Genomic DNA, 16,948 nt, shown 5'->3' with positions numbered 1-16,948 from the left:
TCTCCATCAGAACCTGGGCTCACTGCTGAAGACCTTTACCGTCCAGAAGACAGGTATTTTCCAGCTCTCATTCCCATCCTAACAGATTGTTTGCTGCCAGACGAAAAATAACGCGCCCCCCCCCCCCAAGCTCCTTCATTATCTGTTGCCTGGGGCCAGGCTGCAGGATGCCTTGCTCAAATCAGCCACGACTGCGAAGGCGCTAACAGGAGCCGGAGTTTCAGGCCCTTCCAGAACTCACCTTCAAAACACAGCAAGCACTCAGAGAAAATCCGAGTGCGATTCGCCTCACACAGTTCGGGGGATATTGAAAAAGCGCAGAATCAACACCTCGGCTGCACCAGCTCTTTTGGCGAAGCGGGACGTATTAAGCAGGTTGCTTACAATATCACCGTGTTATTGGAGCATTACAGTATATATTAAATTTAAGAACATCAAAACAAACCGTCGTCAAATCAGCGAAGGTTTGTAACATTAAACGAAACACCAAAGCGCTGTACCCTACTGGAAGATGCCAAAACTACCTTCGACCCTGAAGTAGTTCTTCCGCAAAGACCAACCTCTCTTCGAAAAGGATCAACACTAGGAAAAGCTACACCTCAGTAAAAACCCCGGACCTCTTCTCTGTATTTCTCAGGTGGCTCTGAGCAACCTGATGGAGTTGCGGATGTCCCTGCTCATTGCAGGGGAGAGCTGGACCAGATGACCTTTAAAGGTCCCTTCCAACCCAAACTATTCTATGATTTCACACAGAGGACTCACAGCTGAAACAGAAGAGATGTCCCAGTGAGACCAGGGTTGCCAATACAAAACAGCACTCAAAGATGCAAATCAGAAACGAAAAAATAACTCTAGAAACCAAGATATTTTCCTCCTGTCTGCACCAGTCATCATCTTTCTAGGCACAGACAACAGAAAATGTACCAGTGAAGCGTGCCGGTGCAGAGCTGCATTTTGTGGATCAGCTCCTTCCCCATCAGGTACCAGAAGGTTGATCTAGCATCCCTGAGGCAACAGCATCATCTGGGTAATAAATAATAATAAAAATAATAATAAATTTGAAAAGCAACCCTCTGACTGTTTGTTTGGCAGCCCTCCAGCTAGCTAATTTCCTCAGCTGCTCCCATGATAACAATGACACAGACTAATGCAACCTCCGCTCCGCTCAGCTCGTGCTGCAGAACATCCCCGACGGCATTTACCATTCGTATGGAGCTCAATGAGATAGGAGGATCTCTCCACAGGATTCCCGTAATCCTCGAAGTAGATGGCAGGCGGCTCTCTCCACCGCATGGCAGCCGCCGCCTCGGGAAGCGGCCACGCTCGTGTTCGGAGTCGGGGAGAGGGAGACAAGTCCGATCTGAAGTTCCTCCCTCCCTCCCCTCCGAAAGCCGATCCTCAACTTCGCAGCTTCCTCAAGGGAAAGCTACGCGCAAAACATTTTCCTCTGCTCTCTGCAGAACTAAATGTTTTCTCCCCTCCCCTCTGAGGAAGGTGGCTCACACTTCAGTTAAATCGTTTCCCTATCGCTGTCTTAGCGGCAGGATGTTCCTAAGTGCACGCTGTCGGAAGGCTTAGCTGCGGGACAAAGAGCTTTTAAGCACGAGCGTGGCGGTAAAGCAAGGCTTCATGTGCCATGCTCTCTTATTTTGGCATGTACAGAATTTGCTCACCAGCGAACATGAACAACTAATGGGAAAAGAGTCAAAGTGCTGACTAGTCACAGCAAGGAGTCTTCCTCCCCCCCCAGCAAAAAAAAGAGAAAACAGATATTTGTGAAGTTGGCAGTACGAGGAGCATGACAAAGTAAACGAACTGAGCTGTTCACAGATGGCAAAGCTTCCTTCCACACTTGTGTAACTTATCCCAGACTTTCCCTGGAAAGGGAGAGAGGGAGGGGAGGAAAAAAAAGAAAAGAGGAAAAAAAAAAAAAAAAAAAGAAAAAGCAAAACCAGCTGGCTGCTTACACAAGGCATCCGGAACGATACTGCCGGGACTCCAACATTTCCATTCAGTGCAGCAGAGCATGCTCCTGTGTAAATAGTTTCCATATGTCATCATTACAATAAAAAACAAAAACAAAAAAAAACCAAAAAAAAAAAAAAACCAAATAAAAAAAAGAGAGAAAGAGAAAGAGCATAAACTTTCCAGAGCCCAAACCGCTCCCTTTGCAAAACAAATTCCCTGCTTAGGGGAAGGAAAAACTCTGCATTGGCTGAGAGAGCAAACAAACTCCTCTCATTTGGAGGAGCTCACGCGGCCACGGGGCATCTCGAGGGCAGAGCCGAGGGGAGAATAAGGGGTAGAAAACATCCACAGGAACCAGGGTTAAATCACCCTTCCCAGCCAGGCTATTTTATGTCAAACTGAAGTCAGTTTGGACTTTCACTGTTTGATCTTTGGTGTCTGCATTTGTATGAATAAAGAATAGTAATTTTTAAAAAATCCAACAAACTAGTAACCTCCTACAAATTCAAAGAGTTATAAACAAACTCCACAGGGTAGCTCTTACATTTGCCTCAGAGCTCCCCCAGTCTGGCTCTCATTAGCCTGTTTGCCAGATGTTCTGCTTTCTAGATAGCGTACACTTTTTATGGTGTTACACTGGAACAGACTGAGATGCCTCTAATTATCTCCTCGCCCGACTCCAAAGCCACGTGCTTTTACCGGCCTTACCAGGGCTTTCTCCTAAAAGGCTGAGGAAGGTCTTGATGGAGCTGGTAGTTGCCATCCTATCCAGATGATACTATTTTAGCAAGGATAACTGTGATGACAGAACTCCGCAAACTGTGTTGGAGGCAGGGCAAGTGACGTAATTCAGCAAAAATACTCTCAGAGAGTTAAATCTGTTATTCCTCCTGTTTACATATCACATGTGTAGTCAATAATAAGACAGCGATATGTAATTTACTCCTCTAATGAGCTGCATGTGCAATGAATATTTTTCTTGATAGGTGAAAAAAGAAACACCGAGAACATGTGACTTCGGAGACAAGACGCATCTTCATTCACGTTGCCTTACAAGGTTCCGCAAGTGGAAGCACCAATAGAGCAGCAAGAGAGAAAAGTAAGCAAGACATGAGCTCCCGCAGTCAGGAACGGTCAAGTTGCCCAGGGCGCACGCTCCGGGCAGCTCCAGTAACCATCTCGGACAACCGGAGACGTGCCAGCTGATACAACACTCCGCAGTGCACCAGCCACCAGGCCACAGAAGAGGAGGAGGACAGGGAAAGAGAAGGCCAAATTGTCAGTTAACCAGCAGATTCCTTCTTAATTAAATTTAATCTGGTAATAACTTTGTCCGTCCTTTCCTTCTTGCAGCCTTGTTTGTAAGAACTGCTGTCTTGCATTTACCCCTACCCTTGTAGTTGTTATTCCTTCTTCGGAAAGAGGCACGAACCCTGTGTTAGGAACACGCTTGCCGGCTCTGTTTTTTCACTGGAGCGGTGTCTTTTTCTACTGGAGGGGGACATGCTTCCAGGAGTGCGGGCAGTCCAAGGCAAATGTGATTTCCTGGAGTCGAGCAAACGCTTTACAAGTTTGCTGCCAGCCTCCACGCAGACGTGCAGCCTGACCTTACCGGCACAAGCGTCTCACTGGCAGGCTCCAGCCCCTTCGCCAGCAGGGAAAAGGGCCCAAGGCAGCCTGTGATTCACTCACCTGCAGTCCCTCGTTCACAGTGACTGCTGCACCCTCTCACCAGAGCCATTTCTTTTCAGGCTTTGCATTCTTCCCTGCCACACCACCTCTGTTTCTTACACCATCCAGCTTGACTGAATTTGTACCTGATTACCCAAACTCAGTCACAGAGCTCAAGCTTTCAGTTTAAAAGAAAAGCAACCAGGCATCCAGCAACACTGAACATGAGCCCATGGACGAAGGTAGATCCCAGCAGGATCAAAGATGCTCTTGGGGTTCCTGGACCTCTTGACCTCACGTACAAGACCTGTCCCAGTGCAGGATCCCCAGCTTGGCTAAAGTTGCCAGCTCCTCCGGCAACTCCGCTCCCTGAGACTGCGGTGAGGATGAACGAGGTCGCAGGAGGAGGACAGCGTTTATCTATCAAAAACAACCAGAAGCACTCCTCTCTCCTGGAAAGCCCTCATTGGCTAAACCACATGGAGCACCCACTACAGAAGACGCAAATCCATGAAAAAACATGGAAAGGAAGTAGAAGCCTACCCTTCCCCAACACAAGCTGCACAGGCACCTTCAGTCCCAAAGCCAAGATTTTAGTCAAGCGTGTTGCAGTTGTACCAGCACCAACAATGGCGTTTTCCCTTCCAAGTGCTTATATGCCATGTAGTTTCACCTCCAGAGGATTTATCTTCTCTCCCCGCTCCAGTGCGGTTGATAAGAAACTGTTCCTTTTCTTTGCAAGTGCTGAGGCATGAACATGCGTGCATTTGTATCTTCAAGGCCAGACTCACCTACCCGGGAGACAAAAAGCTGGAAGCCGCCTGGAAAGCACAGCTGGTTTGGCACTTGGCCACACATCTCAGAGGTGAGAGAAACAGACAGCGAAATCACTGCCTTTAGTGCTTGACTGCCAGTTCAGCGCCGTGCCAACGGGAGCATCGCAGGACTGATCTTTGCAGATCCTAAGCCCCATCCTGTTTTCAGGGGATGTTATGGGAAGGAATTTAACAGCCGTGAGGAAGTCTCAACAATTTACTATCAGTTTGTTGCCTAGGAAAAACAGGGCATCTCCAACAGAGTGCAGAGCCAAGCCCTTCTGTTGCAAGAGAAATCATATACTTCTGAATATTTCAAGTCAGCGTAACTGAGTCATGCTCTTCCTTAGAGACAGCACAGCAGAAACATATGCAAAGGCCTCAGGGCTCTTTGTCTTACTGTATTCTCACAGCACTCGCTTGCTGTGAAGCTCAACAAATGAAGTCACTGCAGCTTCCTATTTAACACAGAAAAGTTTTTTAAAAAATATGGATGTTGCCACTTCCTGTTAGCAGTACGAGGCGAGTGAAGTCTGCCCTCCTCGCCTTTTTTCGAGAACCCAGTGAGTTCCTACAGCATCAATACGAGCTCTCTTCATGCTATCATCCACCACGCTACAGGGAGCTGAATCCACATGAAGGAGGAGCAGATGTCCCTCAGCATGGTAAGCCACTTTTTATATATTATTGCCTCTTATCAATTGTGCTGCCTATTTTCTTATATTGAAGACAACTTTAGCCCTGCATTGTTTAATTAGAGGACCACTGTATCCTTGCTAACATCTGCACTGCACACATGTAAAAACCCTGATGCACAAGCTAAACACAACGACAGAAGAGCTAGAGCATGGTAGGAGATTGTTTTGTCTCAGCAGAAGCCGTGGCTCCAGCTAGCTTTTACCCTGAGCGGGTCAGAGCCACTATTTAGTTAACCATTTGCTCCGCGGCTCGCTAACCGTCCAAAAATGGGGGACGAGATATCACGATTCACTTGGACATTTACTTCCTGCACCACCCTGCTGGGAACAAAAAGAGACATTTGTAAGGAAGAAGAAGAAAAAAAATAAATAGTAAAAGGCTTCTAAGAAAATAAGGATGAGAATAATCTACCAACGAAGACTGACTGGTTGGAGACCCTCACCTGCACAGTTTACTGCCTCATCTCTTCAGGGCATCTGCTGTCCTTTGATCTCAACCTTCAGTCACTCCGTGACTTGGGTTTTTTTCTTTTGCAATGTTACATGCGATGTTTTGACCAGAAAATGTTTGATTGCTGGACAATTTTCACTCCTGGGTATGTAGCAGCAAGAGGCGGAGGGACAGATCCCTCCCCTTTGTGATGCTGGGATCCACAGTTAGGTTAGCAAGAGGCTTCAGTGGCTGAAGACGAACCGATGGATGCCTTGTCACCCTCAGAGAGGCCACTTCGCCCTGACCCCTTAAAGCCTCCCATGGCTCACCAATACACCAGACCACACAGCTCAAAAGCCACTGCAGCGGTCAGTAGAGAAACGGAGGAGGATCACTCCTCAATTCGGAGCTGCATCCCGCAAGAATAACCTTACCCACCCCACCAGCTCTTGCTCCTCGGCTGCCTCGCCTTCCAGCAGCTCATGCAACCACCGCATGCCTAAGCCCTCTTCCACAAAGCTGCTTTCTGACAGACGTGTGGCTAAATCCTCCTGCATGAGAAAGTCCATGAAATACCACGAGGAGAGCCGGAACCAGGTGCTCCCGCAATCTGAGACCGCATAACACCCGAGTACCTGCTTCTTCACATAGCTGCAGAGTCAAAACCAAAGCATAAAACTCACATAAAAGGAAAGGTTGTGCTAGGAAAATATAAGAAAGAATCTCGCTGGTGTGTTAAGCCAAATTGCTGCCAGTTTCATATCCTTTATTTATGATCTTAACAAATGAACCTCCATACCACAAAAAGCAGAAGTCAAAGCCACAACAGAAGGATCATCTACAACCTCGCATTACCCATCCTCTTCACAACTAATAAACTCTATAATCTTGTTGGTCTGATCACACCACAGCAACAAAGGCTTTACAGACACAGAGATAAAATAATTCTGTAAGTGGAATTAAACAGCCGAGCCATTGAGGGGCTATATTAAACAACTCATTTTGAATGGAAAAAACAATTGGAAATAAAGTTTTTGCTGAACCCAACCGAAAAAAAAAAAAAGGGACAAGCTCTGCCTAGGGCTATAGCTCATAACAGAGGCCAGACATGAAATACACACACATTTATAATTCATAAATTTTGAGGAAGTAACAGAAAGAGACAATATCAGAATCCCTCAGATATAGCATTTCTTTAACACATCCTGTTACATGAGGGCATTTCCTCTTTTTGTTCCAAAATGGGAAACCAGTGCCTCATGGTTTGAACATGTTAAAGATCTGCTTTAGAGTCTGTAGCAACACAATGTCAGCATTTTAAGAGCACGTTCCTCATTTCAATTCTCCAAAGCAGAGCCTTTGGATTTTCCTGCTGCAGTTTGGAAAGATGTTTGATTAAGCTGCAATCTGGCCTTTTTAACGAAAGCAGCGTGCTGCCAGGTCCGACTGCCAGTTCCAGCCACCAGCAGCTCTCCGGGGAAGTTGCAAAGTTAGCGGTAGGAAGCAGAGGGGAAGCGCTTCCCTTATGTGAGAAACCAGTATTAGTTTGGGCAACAAAACCTCCCGGATGGCTACCCAGCGCTGGAGCAGGACTGGAGCGGAGTAGGCAGCAATAAAGTATATGCCATACTGACCTTTCTGCCCTAAAAAGAGAAGGGTAGCGAGAAAATGAGACAAGTTAAATAACAACAGCGTGGCAAAACTCTAATGTCTTGCCAGGACAGGCTGAGTCCAAGCGAAGTTATTTATAACGGTACAGTAGCAAGAGGTCTGTTAATTGTGTTTTGTGGTGTTAGAACAAGACTCCGCCGCGCCGGTTCTTTTGAAATACAACACTGCCACATCTCCTCTGCCTCGTCTTTGTGTCTCAGCCAGGAAAGAGAAGCTTCAGAGGAAGATGCGTGTAAAGGAATGAGGAAAACCTCAGCCTCTAGTGCTGCGTAACTGCTCTCCATTAAGAAAAAAAAAGACTTCTGCACATTTGGTGGAAACCACTGGTGGCAGGAACCAAAGAGGTTACATGTAACGGCTGGAGAGGAAGGAAGGAGTTAAACCATTAGTCTGACATCTGCGAACCAGCTGCCAGAGGGCCTTCCCTCAACTGGGCCTTACTTCCAGTCCTACAGTCCTCATGCAGAACCACATCTTCAGAAAATGAACAATTTTGACTTCAAAAGCCTTCCAGCACTGCAGAGCCCTCTCCAAGTCTTACAAAGTGATTCCAAACATTAACCACACCGCCTGATTCCTCCTCTAAATTTCCCCAGCTTCAACCAACAGACACAATTCCACTGTTCCTCGGTTACTGCAGCCTCCTCCCAGGGGCGCCGAATTTACCTTCAAGTCTCCTGGACCTTGGATGAGCTGGAGCAGGGGACGCACGTCGAACACGCAGCCCTCCCCACCCTTGCAGCCGCGCGACCCTGCGGTTGGCCATAGCAATACGCACACGGCTTGCCTGCATCCATCTTAGTAAATACTTCTAATCATTAAGCTCCCCTCCTCACTCTTACTATGCGGCATCTCCTATCTCCTATTGCGTCTTTCTTTTTTTCCCCCCACTTCCAGATCAGAAAGAAATGTTGCAGTTGGCACAGGGACAAAAATCTAACCCCTGTGACAGTCTCTGCTAATAACGTACCTATTCACTAACCAGTCCCAATAACCAGTTGGATTTTGAGACCTGTCCATCAGCCAGTTCACAGAGCCATTAGCGACACGGTGTTGATTTGTATTGTTCATTTCCTCAATCAAAATGCCGCGAGGGTGCCAAAACAAATATCTTCTCAAAACACTGTCAGTCTATCTTGTAACCTCACAAAGGAAGTCAATGCATGACTTCAGGTTCATATGACATTCACTTTCTCATAAATCCACACTGATTGACACGAAAAACTGTCCTTTAAATCGAGATTTTAGAAGAGCTACCGCTGGTTTCCCATTATTTCGCCTGGAAACCTTGTTTGGCTGGCTGGCCTGCCACCTCCCACCTGGTGCAAAATATCTTTCGGGGCTGGAGAGAAAGTCACTATTACAGCAATATTCAGACTACTACAGCTGTAGCCTTAAGGAAGAAGAAAGAGTCCTCTGCTGATCTTTAAATGCCTAGCTTTAGAATCAACTGTTTAATCTCTACTTTATTTACTGTGGGAATGAAAGACTAGATCATATGATGACCAGGGCACCTGGCTTTTCAACAAATACAGAATACATACAGTGTTTCTTGGGCTTCTCCGTAGCGTTACTGACCAGTCTTCAACCTTGAATTCCTAATAGGCTGGTATCACTTAACATATCTTCTTACTTCTCAAGTCCTTTAGAACACCTTTAACTCTGCTGGCCGCATTTCTCTTTGTGATTTTCCTTCACGCCCGGCTTCTGTTTCTTCATTTGCTATGTAGCAGTGCAGCTGCGTTCGCGTTAGCCAGCACAGGCATGGCTGTACTGTGACTTTTTGCTGCCTCTCCACCAGCTTTAAAGCTTCCAGTAGCATTCTCGGTTTGTACGCATTTGTGCTCTCTCAAAGTATATGAATAATTTTAATGTTTTGGAGTTTTTTCCCCCCTTGCAACCACTAGAGACAAGGTCCTGCCACCAGCCTTGTATTCGAAAGGAAGGGGCTTTGCCTTGGTCACTTCCCCATTGCCTCTGATGCCAAGATTCTCTTTGGTAAGTTGCTTGTGAGCATTTACTTAATACAGCAGGACCAAAACAGTCATTGCTTGCACCTGCCAGCAGTTCAGAAAAAGCAGAACATTTCATACTACTTGCCGGTAGCGAGGCAGAGCCACAGAGCAACCCAGTCTCAGCAAGCATTCCTCTCTTCAGTCGCATTTCCAGTACCGCTGCTCTGCTCAGCACCCCGGAGAAACGATGTTCCTCTCTGCACCATGAAAAACAAGCAACCGGGCAACAAACAGCAGCATTCTCCTATTTCTGCAGTGACTCACCACTACCAACTAACTAAATAACCACCTGGACGTTACTGGTTGGTGGTGTAGGAGCATTGCATTTCCAAGACGGCTTACACCACGGCTCTTGTGCCTCTCACCAGGCACGGATCCCCTCCAGCCAGGGTGACAGTGCCACAGGAAAAAGGGGACAGACCGTGGAAATATTGTACTAGTGAAAACCTCTGCCCTTAGATTCTTCTTTTGGAGCCCCACGCCCCCAGCCAGCAGCTGGAAAAGCCCAAGCTGTAGAGGATGGCATCCCTTCCTTCCTCCTCCCGCCTGATTATACTGTAAATGACATCGCCAGCTCACCAGTACAATTTGACTCTGGGGAGCTTTCAGTGCTCCCGCTTGCAGGATTGATCACTTAGTCTTAATTCTACAGGCATTTCTTCATTTAGTTAACGAAGAGGAGGAACATATTTGTGCGTTCTAGTGAAATCCTTTACCAGGCTACATTACTTTTGTACAATAAACTTGCCCAAACCCGCTGAGGATAGTGAAAGTGTTCTCAGAAAAACAGTTACAGTTGGAATAAAATACAGATGATCAGATATTCCCAGATGACAATATACCCACACAGACGTGTGCTAGGCAGTCATATAGGAAACACAAGAGAGTAGCTCAGATGTCCAGCCTCACATAATCAGAGGGTTTAACATGGCTGCACAGAGAGATAGATCCTAAATTCTACGATTCTATGAAATTTTATTCCCCCACGTAAGCAGGAAAAGAAAAGCCTTGTGTTCCAAACAGACACCGCCAGATTGTGATTATAAAACCAGCACTGGATACAAGCTTCAAACCCCCACGCTATGATTCAAATCACAGCAGTCTCCTCCTGTCATCCTCAGGATCTGTCATCAGCCACGCAGTGCTGCGGTGGATCAACACAAACGCACCGTTTCTGCCTCCCTCTCTCCCAGACGGAAGGACGGGCAGTACAGGTGCACCAGCCTCCCGCTAAACCGTGCGCTGGAAGCAGACGGATGAAATCCTAAAGCTGCTCCTACGGCTCTCCATAAAGAAAGCAGCCATGTGAAAATCAGGCATCTTCGCAACATGCAAAAAGCAATTACGCCAAAGACACGGGGAGAGCCCTGCAAGGTCCAGATCAAAAGCCAGAGACATTGGAGGCAAGAGAAAGACCCATCAAATTCACCGCACTTTTCCCAGCTTAAGGATCAGAAATGGAGCGTTCTGGCTCATAAATTCTACTTCCAGCAAATTCAAGCTTAAATCCCCTGAAGGCAATAAGGAAAAGGCAATCAACAACAACTCTAACCACTTCACAGATGCTCCTGTTTAGTTTATACAGCACTTCTTACAGCATTCAAATGGGTAAAATGGGATTTCAACGCAGGGGGGCTGACGGCAGCAGGCAGGATTCCTCGGTGAAGATACCAAGGGCAAAGGAAGTTCTGAGAAGCATCATATTGGTTATGATGAGTGAACTCAGCGTGCTCAGCCTTTGCTCATTTTAATCTGCCAGTGAGCAAGCTTGGCTAAACTGAACATCCTGCATCTACAGTGCCTTAAAAATCCACAGGAATCACAAAAATGAGGGGGAAAACGAACAAACTGATGCGTTCCCTGGGAAGCCATGAAAAAACTAATCGCTATTTGTTTCCAACTGTTGTTCCGCTTCCTGAGCCAAATGTTCCCAAGTCAGCTGCGGTGGCTGAGGAGTGACCGGTTAGAGCTGGAAAGTTGTTGATTTAAAATTGCAGCTTGAACACTTTCAAACTCCTTAATATCTTTTATCATTCCAGGACCACCTGTTTGCAAAGCGGAGCCCTCCGATGCCACGGCACGTGCCCTTACCCCTGCATCTTCCAACTAAAGCAATCAGCCTGGAGAGAAAACACTTAGCCTAGCCCCCTTCTTCCGCTCCCACACCAAAAGAGATGCAGGCTGTGTACTAGAGAAGAGACACGCGAAAGGGTCGGGCTCCCTCCCTCCAAGCATCAAGGTCATTACTCCTGTCTTCCCAAAAGGAGTGAGAAGAAGCTTCCAGACTCCTTGCCCTGCTCTGCAGCATCCTTCCTAATTTACATTGAGCATGCATGAAAAGATGATACCCATCGCTAGTGCTCCGGGAGATGACAAAGGAGAAAGAACCATTTGACTCCAGGATAATGGAACACTAACCCAAGTCTTCTTTACCTTGTATACGCTTTTACTTGCTCAGATTTGAACAGCATGGGGCATTCAAGACGAAATCACTACGATTTTTTTTTTTTTTTTTTTTTTTACTGCGTGAAAGAGTCAACAGTGCAGAGATTCTGTTTGACAAAGCATCCTACTGTGAAACACACAATGTGTGCATTGTGCAAACCGATCTCCTGCAGGGCTAAGAAAACAAGGCAGGCTTAAAAAAAACCATGCAAGATAACTGCAGCCCGCAGTACCTCCTGGTACTTTACTCCGCTCATCGTTTTTCTTCTATAGGTACCACATTTACAAAGTCACGTTGAGAATGTCTCGATAGAAATGCTTTTGTGAGTTCTGGACAACACAGTGCTGTTTCTCTTGAATCAAAGGTACCAGCTCTACCCTCTCAGTATGGCAAGTATTTAAGCACAGCCGAGGCGCTCGGTCCTGCCTTAAGACCCAAATGCTCAGGATAAATGAGATTCCAGAGGATGATGCATTTGAAATTTAAGAGCAGAAACACATTTTCCACTATTTCTAACATCATATCAAAAGCTACCCAATATCTCCTAAAAAGCAGCATTTACCTCCTTCCTCTGAGTTTATGGAGCTCATCACCCAGGGAAACGAATTGTACTGAAGGAAAAAAACAATAATCTCCTTACGTTTTGGGTCTTCATTTCCCTTTCCAAGATTTTCACCCCTCGCTCATCTTGGAGGCAGTTTTGCTTCGCTTTGCTTGCTTAAAACATTCATTACAAGTCATCTAGGCCAGGAAAGGATTAGAGAAGCACTGGCAGAAGTTGCAAAGTGCAAGGCTGTTACATCGGAGAAACGAGAATTTCAGCGGCATAAACAACAATCCAGCACTGAGCTACCACTTGTGGTTCAGAAAAAATTCCTCTTATATGAATTTTAAGCAGGTGCGTACTAAGAAAAACAAATCATGCACAGCAATGCAAAACAGCACCTCTTCATAACAAAATAATGAAGCCTACCTGTCCATTTCCACAAAAGGTGTAATCTGTGCTTTACAGACGAGACGTGTTAACCGCAGTGACATTAACGAACTTACGCCAGGTAGAAGGAGGAGCAGCTTCAACAGGAGAACTATGTTGCTCCCGAAAACGAGATCCCAGTCCTGTGCTCTGGCCATGCTTCACCTCTAAACGCGGCAGCGGAAGCACTGCTACTGGAACTAATTAAAGGAAAATCGGTAGAACTAGAAGCCACAACGCGAGAAAATATCCCGCGTAGCATCCAAGAAAGCCACCAGATAATCCAAAAGGCTGCTTAAGAGCCTGGCTGTCAGAGATCTCGGGATCTGCCAGGTCCATTGCAAGCGTTTGCTTGTTCCTTCGTCCCCTACTTCTTCACACCAAATAGCTACAGCATTTCATAACTAGAGCCCAGGTCCAAATGAACCATCTCTGAAATCCTTGCTTTCACACAAGGATCAAAACCTACAGATCCTGAGGGATTTATTAAATCTACTGGCTGGCTGACATTTAAAACTCCTGTTTTCCTCCAAAAGTAGCAAAGCCAGAATGCTTTCACAGCAATGAAAGTGGTTCCTCAAGCAGCACAGCTACTAAGAGTTTGTGTGGCTGCAGCATGTCCCCAAAGGTCAGGAATTTATTCTCTGTTCTCTCCCTCAGCCCATCCGAAAACGCACACTTGTTTTACACCTGGAAATCTCTCTAATCCATGGGCGGCATGACAGGAAGCGGCAGTAGGAAGAAGGCAAAAGAGATGTTTGGAGAGCAGGGACGCATTGACCACATGAGCTGAAGCTGTGGGATACGCGGACAGATTTACTTTCTCTCACTGCTGATACAAACATGTTCTGGAACCAGATCCAACAGAGAAGAGAACTGTATCCCTTCAGGTTGCATTGGTCACCGAACACATCAAAATCCAGGTGGCTCATATGTCTCAAAAGAACAACATTAACTGCCCCCAATCCTGGGCCACCCCCGAAAACATATGTCTACCTGTGGGTTAGTAAATGATTTAAAAAAAAGAAAAAAGTTGACTTTGTTCTATACAACATGCATTAACGCTGTAATTAGACTCTGTGTTGAGAATCACGAGTTTCCATCAGCAAATTACAAAAAGAACAGCTTTGCTGAAGCCTCTTCATACGTTTTATCAAGGAACCGGGCGGACGCGCAGAGGCAAGGCACGGCGAGAGGCCCCACCACACACTGTTCCACAGGCACAACCAACAGCCCCAGAGGCAGTCACTGCTTTCCTTGGCCAAAGTCACATTCCTCACCAGTTACACCTTGGGCAGCCCCTCCAACTTCACCAACACTGAAATGTCGTTTTCTTCACACGCTTTGGGTCACCTGCGCCTTCATAGCAGTCCCCAGGCACGGGGACACACGCGTCAACAATTCTCCTTCCACCCAGCAGGCCAGGCTGGCTCTAGTTCTCCCGACAATTTACTCTTCAGGCAGCAGAAACCGAGATTGCAAAGGCTCAGCTGAAAGCTCAACATTCAAAGTTATAACTTCTCATTTTCCAACAATCCTTCTAGAAAACATCGCACTTCGCTGTTGCAGTTGCTCCCCCCCACCTCTCCACGTACACAATAATTCATTTTTACCTCAATAGCAGATGCAGTTGCTTTCTTGTAAAAACCCAGAGTTTAAAGATGACTTCTTCCACTTGCCATAATCCTTTGTGTGGGAAAAACAGCCACACAATACCATATTGTTCCCCGTACAACACTTTGAGCTGTACTTTCTGCTCTGAACACACAGAAACTCCACTTGAGGCTACAGCAATTTCCATGCAGGAGGCAAAGGAGAATCTTGTATCTGATCTAATACAGGATAAATCAATGCGTACTCATTTATTGCTTATAGTTCCCATCAGCTCAAGGAGAGACACTGTCCTAGAGTTTCAAGGCTATCCACACTGCCTTTGTATACGGAAAACATACCTCACGCTTGGAGATATTTTGAGAACCCCATTCGAATGCTTCCCAGGAGTTTGGGTGAGGGATGGGAAATCACTAAACCCCAGCTGGTTCTCAGTGTTTTCAGTACGTGATTATGGGAAAGGTCAGGCACGGATTGCATCCCCACGCTCACCTTCTACAGAATTTCAGTTAATATTAGTCATGCACCTCAGATAGGTGCTGGGAAGCTTAATTAGAGTGTGTACGGCACTCAGAGATTCTCAGATAAGATGTACGAGGGAAGGGCAGCATCATATTAATTAGCATGGATTGAAGTGATGAAAGCGCTTCTCTCTGTCTCCTTCAGCTGTCGGAGCTTGAAAGAAAAATTACCCAGCACCACAATCCTTCATGTTGTAGTTGGAAAACCATCGGCACCACAGGGACCACATTTTGCTGGATGCGGCCTGAATTCCCCATCAACTTTGCAGGATTCTGACCTTTCACTGTGGCTGTAAACGGGAGCTCCCTGTAAGACACATATCCCAGCACAAGCCAAGGAAGGCAGAGTTTTAATATTCCTCCCCATGCAAGTATTTCCTCCCATTAAGTGCTTAAGAGCTGTATGATTAGGGAGATTAATTTTTGCAGCTGGACATTTTCTTTAAGAATGTAATTTTCCACACAGTTTTCTCATTTAGCTTTCTTTTATTCTAACTCCACGGCATTCACTTACCCAGAAGAGGACTCTTCTGCAAGGTTCGGGAAGGAATACGCCCTTGCACTTTTGTCCTTTCTCTTTACATCTGCAACAGGCTTGCTTTCAGAAAACCCTGTTATTACTTATTTCAACCCAGTAACTCGTCTGCATTTCCAGACAATCAACACCAAGAGTCCAAAACTACAAATTCATTTATCCAAGGACCTGACTGTAACAAAGCTACATCATGGATCAAGTGTTTTGTTTGGTTTTGGTTTTTTTTTTTTTTAAAAAAACACAAGAAGTTCCTTGAAAAACATGAGAGTTGATCCACTGGAATCACACAGATACACAGCCCTTAGCGAGACGGTTGTGACAGGCTGGAATATGGATTAAAATTTAGAGAGGCTCATTGACATAGCAACACAGAACTAGAGTGCAACTTCATTATCATCAACCTCTGACGCATGATTTAGCGTAAGGGCGGCTACACCCACGGTGTCTTTCCCTCGGCGTCACCTGGGAAGAGGATGATGGGTCCTTCACTGCAAACAGTCCCAGCTGGTATCTGGGGACACGTTTAAACAAAAGCTTTGTGTTTAACCTGCCACCGAACCCCTAAGAGCCCACAGTCAGGCACAGTAACACGTGAGCTACTCCTCCCAATTCTGGCTGAATATTCTATTACAAGAGTTTAGGCATAAGGAAGACAAAACCAGAAGGAAACAGCCTCCTGACCTTCCCTGTCCCCATGCCCTCCTCCTCATGACCCTGGCAGGCTCTCCCCCTCTCCTGAAGAGGGCTTCTCACATACTCTTTTTCCCTGAAAAATACAAGCCTCTGAATAAAAACGTGGGGTTTTTATACAGTTCTTTTAATGTCATTTCAATCCTCAGCAGAGAAGTGGAGGCAGAGCGGAGGGGAAACATTTGAATTCCTCACAGCCTCCACGAGACACAACTTTTCTGCATTTCACACTAGATTTTCTTCGCAGGCAAAGAGGAAAGCTGGACTACATGTTCTGTTTTTTAAACAAGCTTACTTTTGCAAGCGATGGCGTTAGTCTGCTCACTCCCTAATTTAAGCTTCCCGCTTCTCAGAGATAAACGTGCCTTTCAAGTTGTTTATGCCAGCCTTTCTCTTCTAATCTTTCATCCCACTCTCGCAGTATTCACTGACTTCAGAAGGCTCCGTGTCATTCAGTATCACTTGCATGGAATAAGCTTTATATTTTTCCAGCAAATTCAACTTTAGCAGTGATTAAAACATATAGCAAAATAACGGCTCTTCAATTCCAAGAGACACTTCATGCAAAGAATTCCAGGAAATGAATTCTCAAAAACCACACAGCGATCTTTTAGGAAGCACAAAATTGGTCCCTAAACAATTTCGCTGTATTTCAAGGGAAGCAGATTGTGGAATATTTTTATTTATTAATAACGTTCATTCTCATGCTTGCGCTTTAACACAGTTGTGTTGGCTTTAACCAAATGATAAACCCCATACAACTTCTTCTTTAAAGGGATAGGAGACGGGTAGGAGAAAAAGATGAGAGAAGAGTGATTAAAATAAGTCACAAGAAAGCCTATAAATACACCACTGGACAGAGGAAGCATTCTCTCTTCCATTTAACTTAAAAATAGCTAAA

General features: G+C 45.8%; 1 protein-coding gene across 4 annotated transcripts in view; it reads right to left on the bottom strand.

Annotated features, from left to right (window-relative positions):
- TPCN1 (two pore segment channel 1) overlaps window positions 1-16,948 on the bottom strand; it is a 48,831-nt gene that overhangs the window by 29,436 nt on the left and 2,447 nt on the right. Inside the window, exon 1 of one of the 4 annotated variants that reach the window (XM_063350945.1) lies at window positions 1,203-1,348. The exons of the other annotated variants lie outside the window; for them this stretch is intronic. Coding sequence (XP_063207015.1) covers window positions 1,203-1,293 — 91 coding nt within the window. The 5' untranslated portion in view covers window positions 1,294-1,348. Of the gene's footprint in view, window positions 1-1,202; window positions 1,349-16,948 lie in introns of those variants that run through there. 4 annotated transcript variants of the gene reach the window in all.

The sequence above is a fragment of the Chroicocephalus ridibundus genome, chromosome 13 (assembly GCF_963924245.1).
Source record: "Chroicocephalus ridibundus chromosome 13, bChrRid1.1, whole genome shotgun sequence".
Classification (NCBI taxonomy): domain Eukaryota; kingdom Metazoa; phylum Chordata; class Aves; order Charadriiformes; family Laridae; genus Chroicocephalus; species Chroicocephalus ridibundus.
The sequence above is the reverse complement of the archived record's forward strand: the minus strand, read 5'-3'. Positions and strand labels throughout refer to the sequence as shown.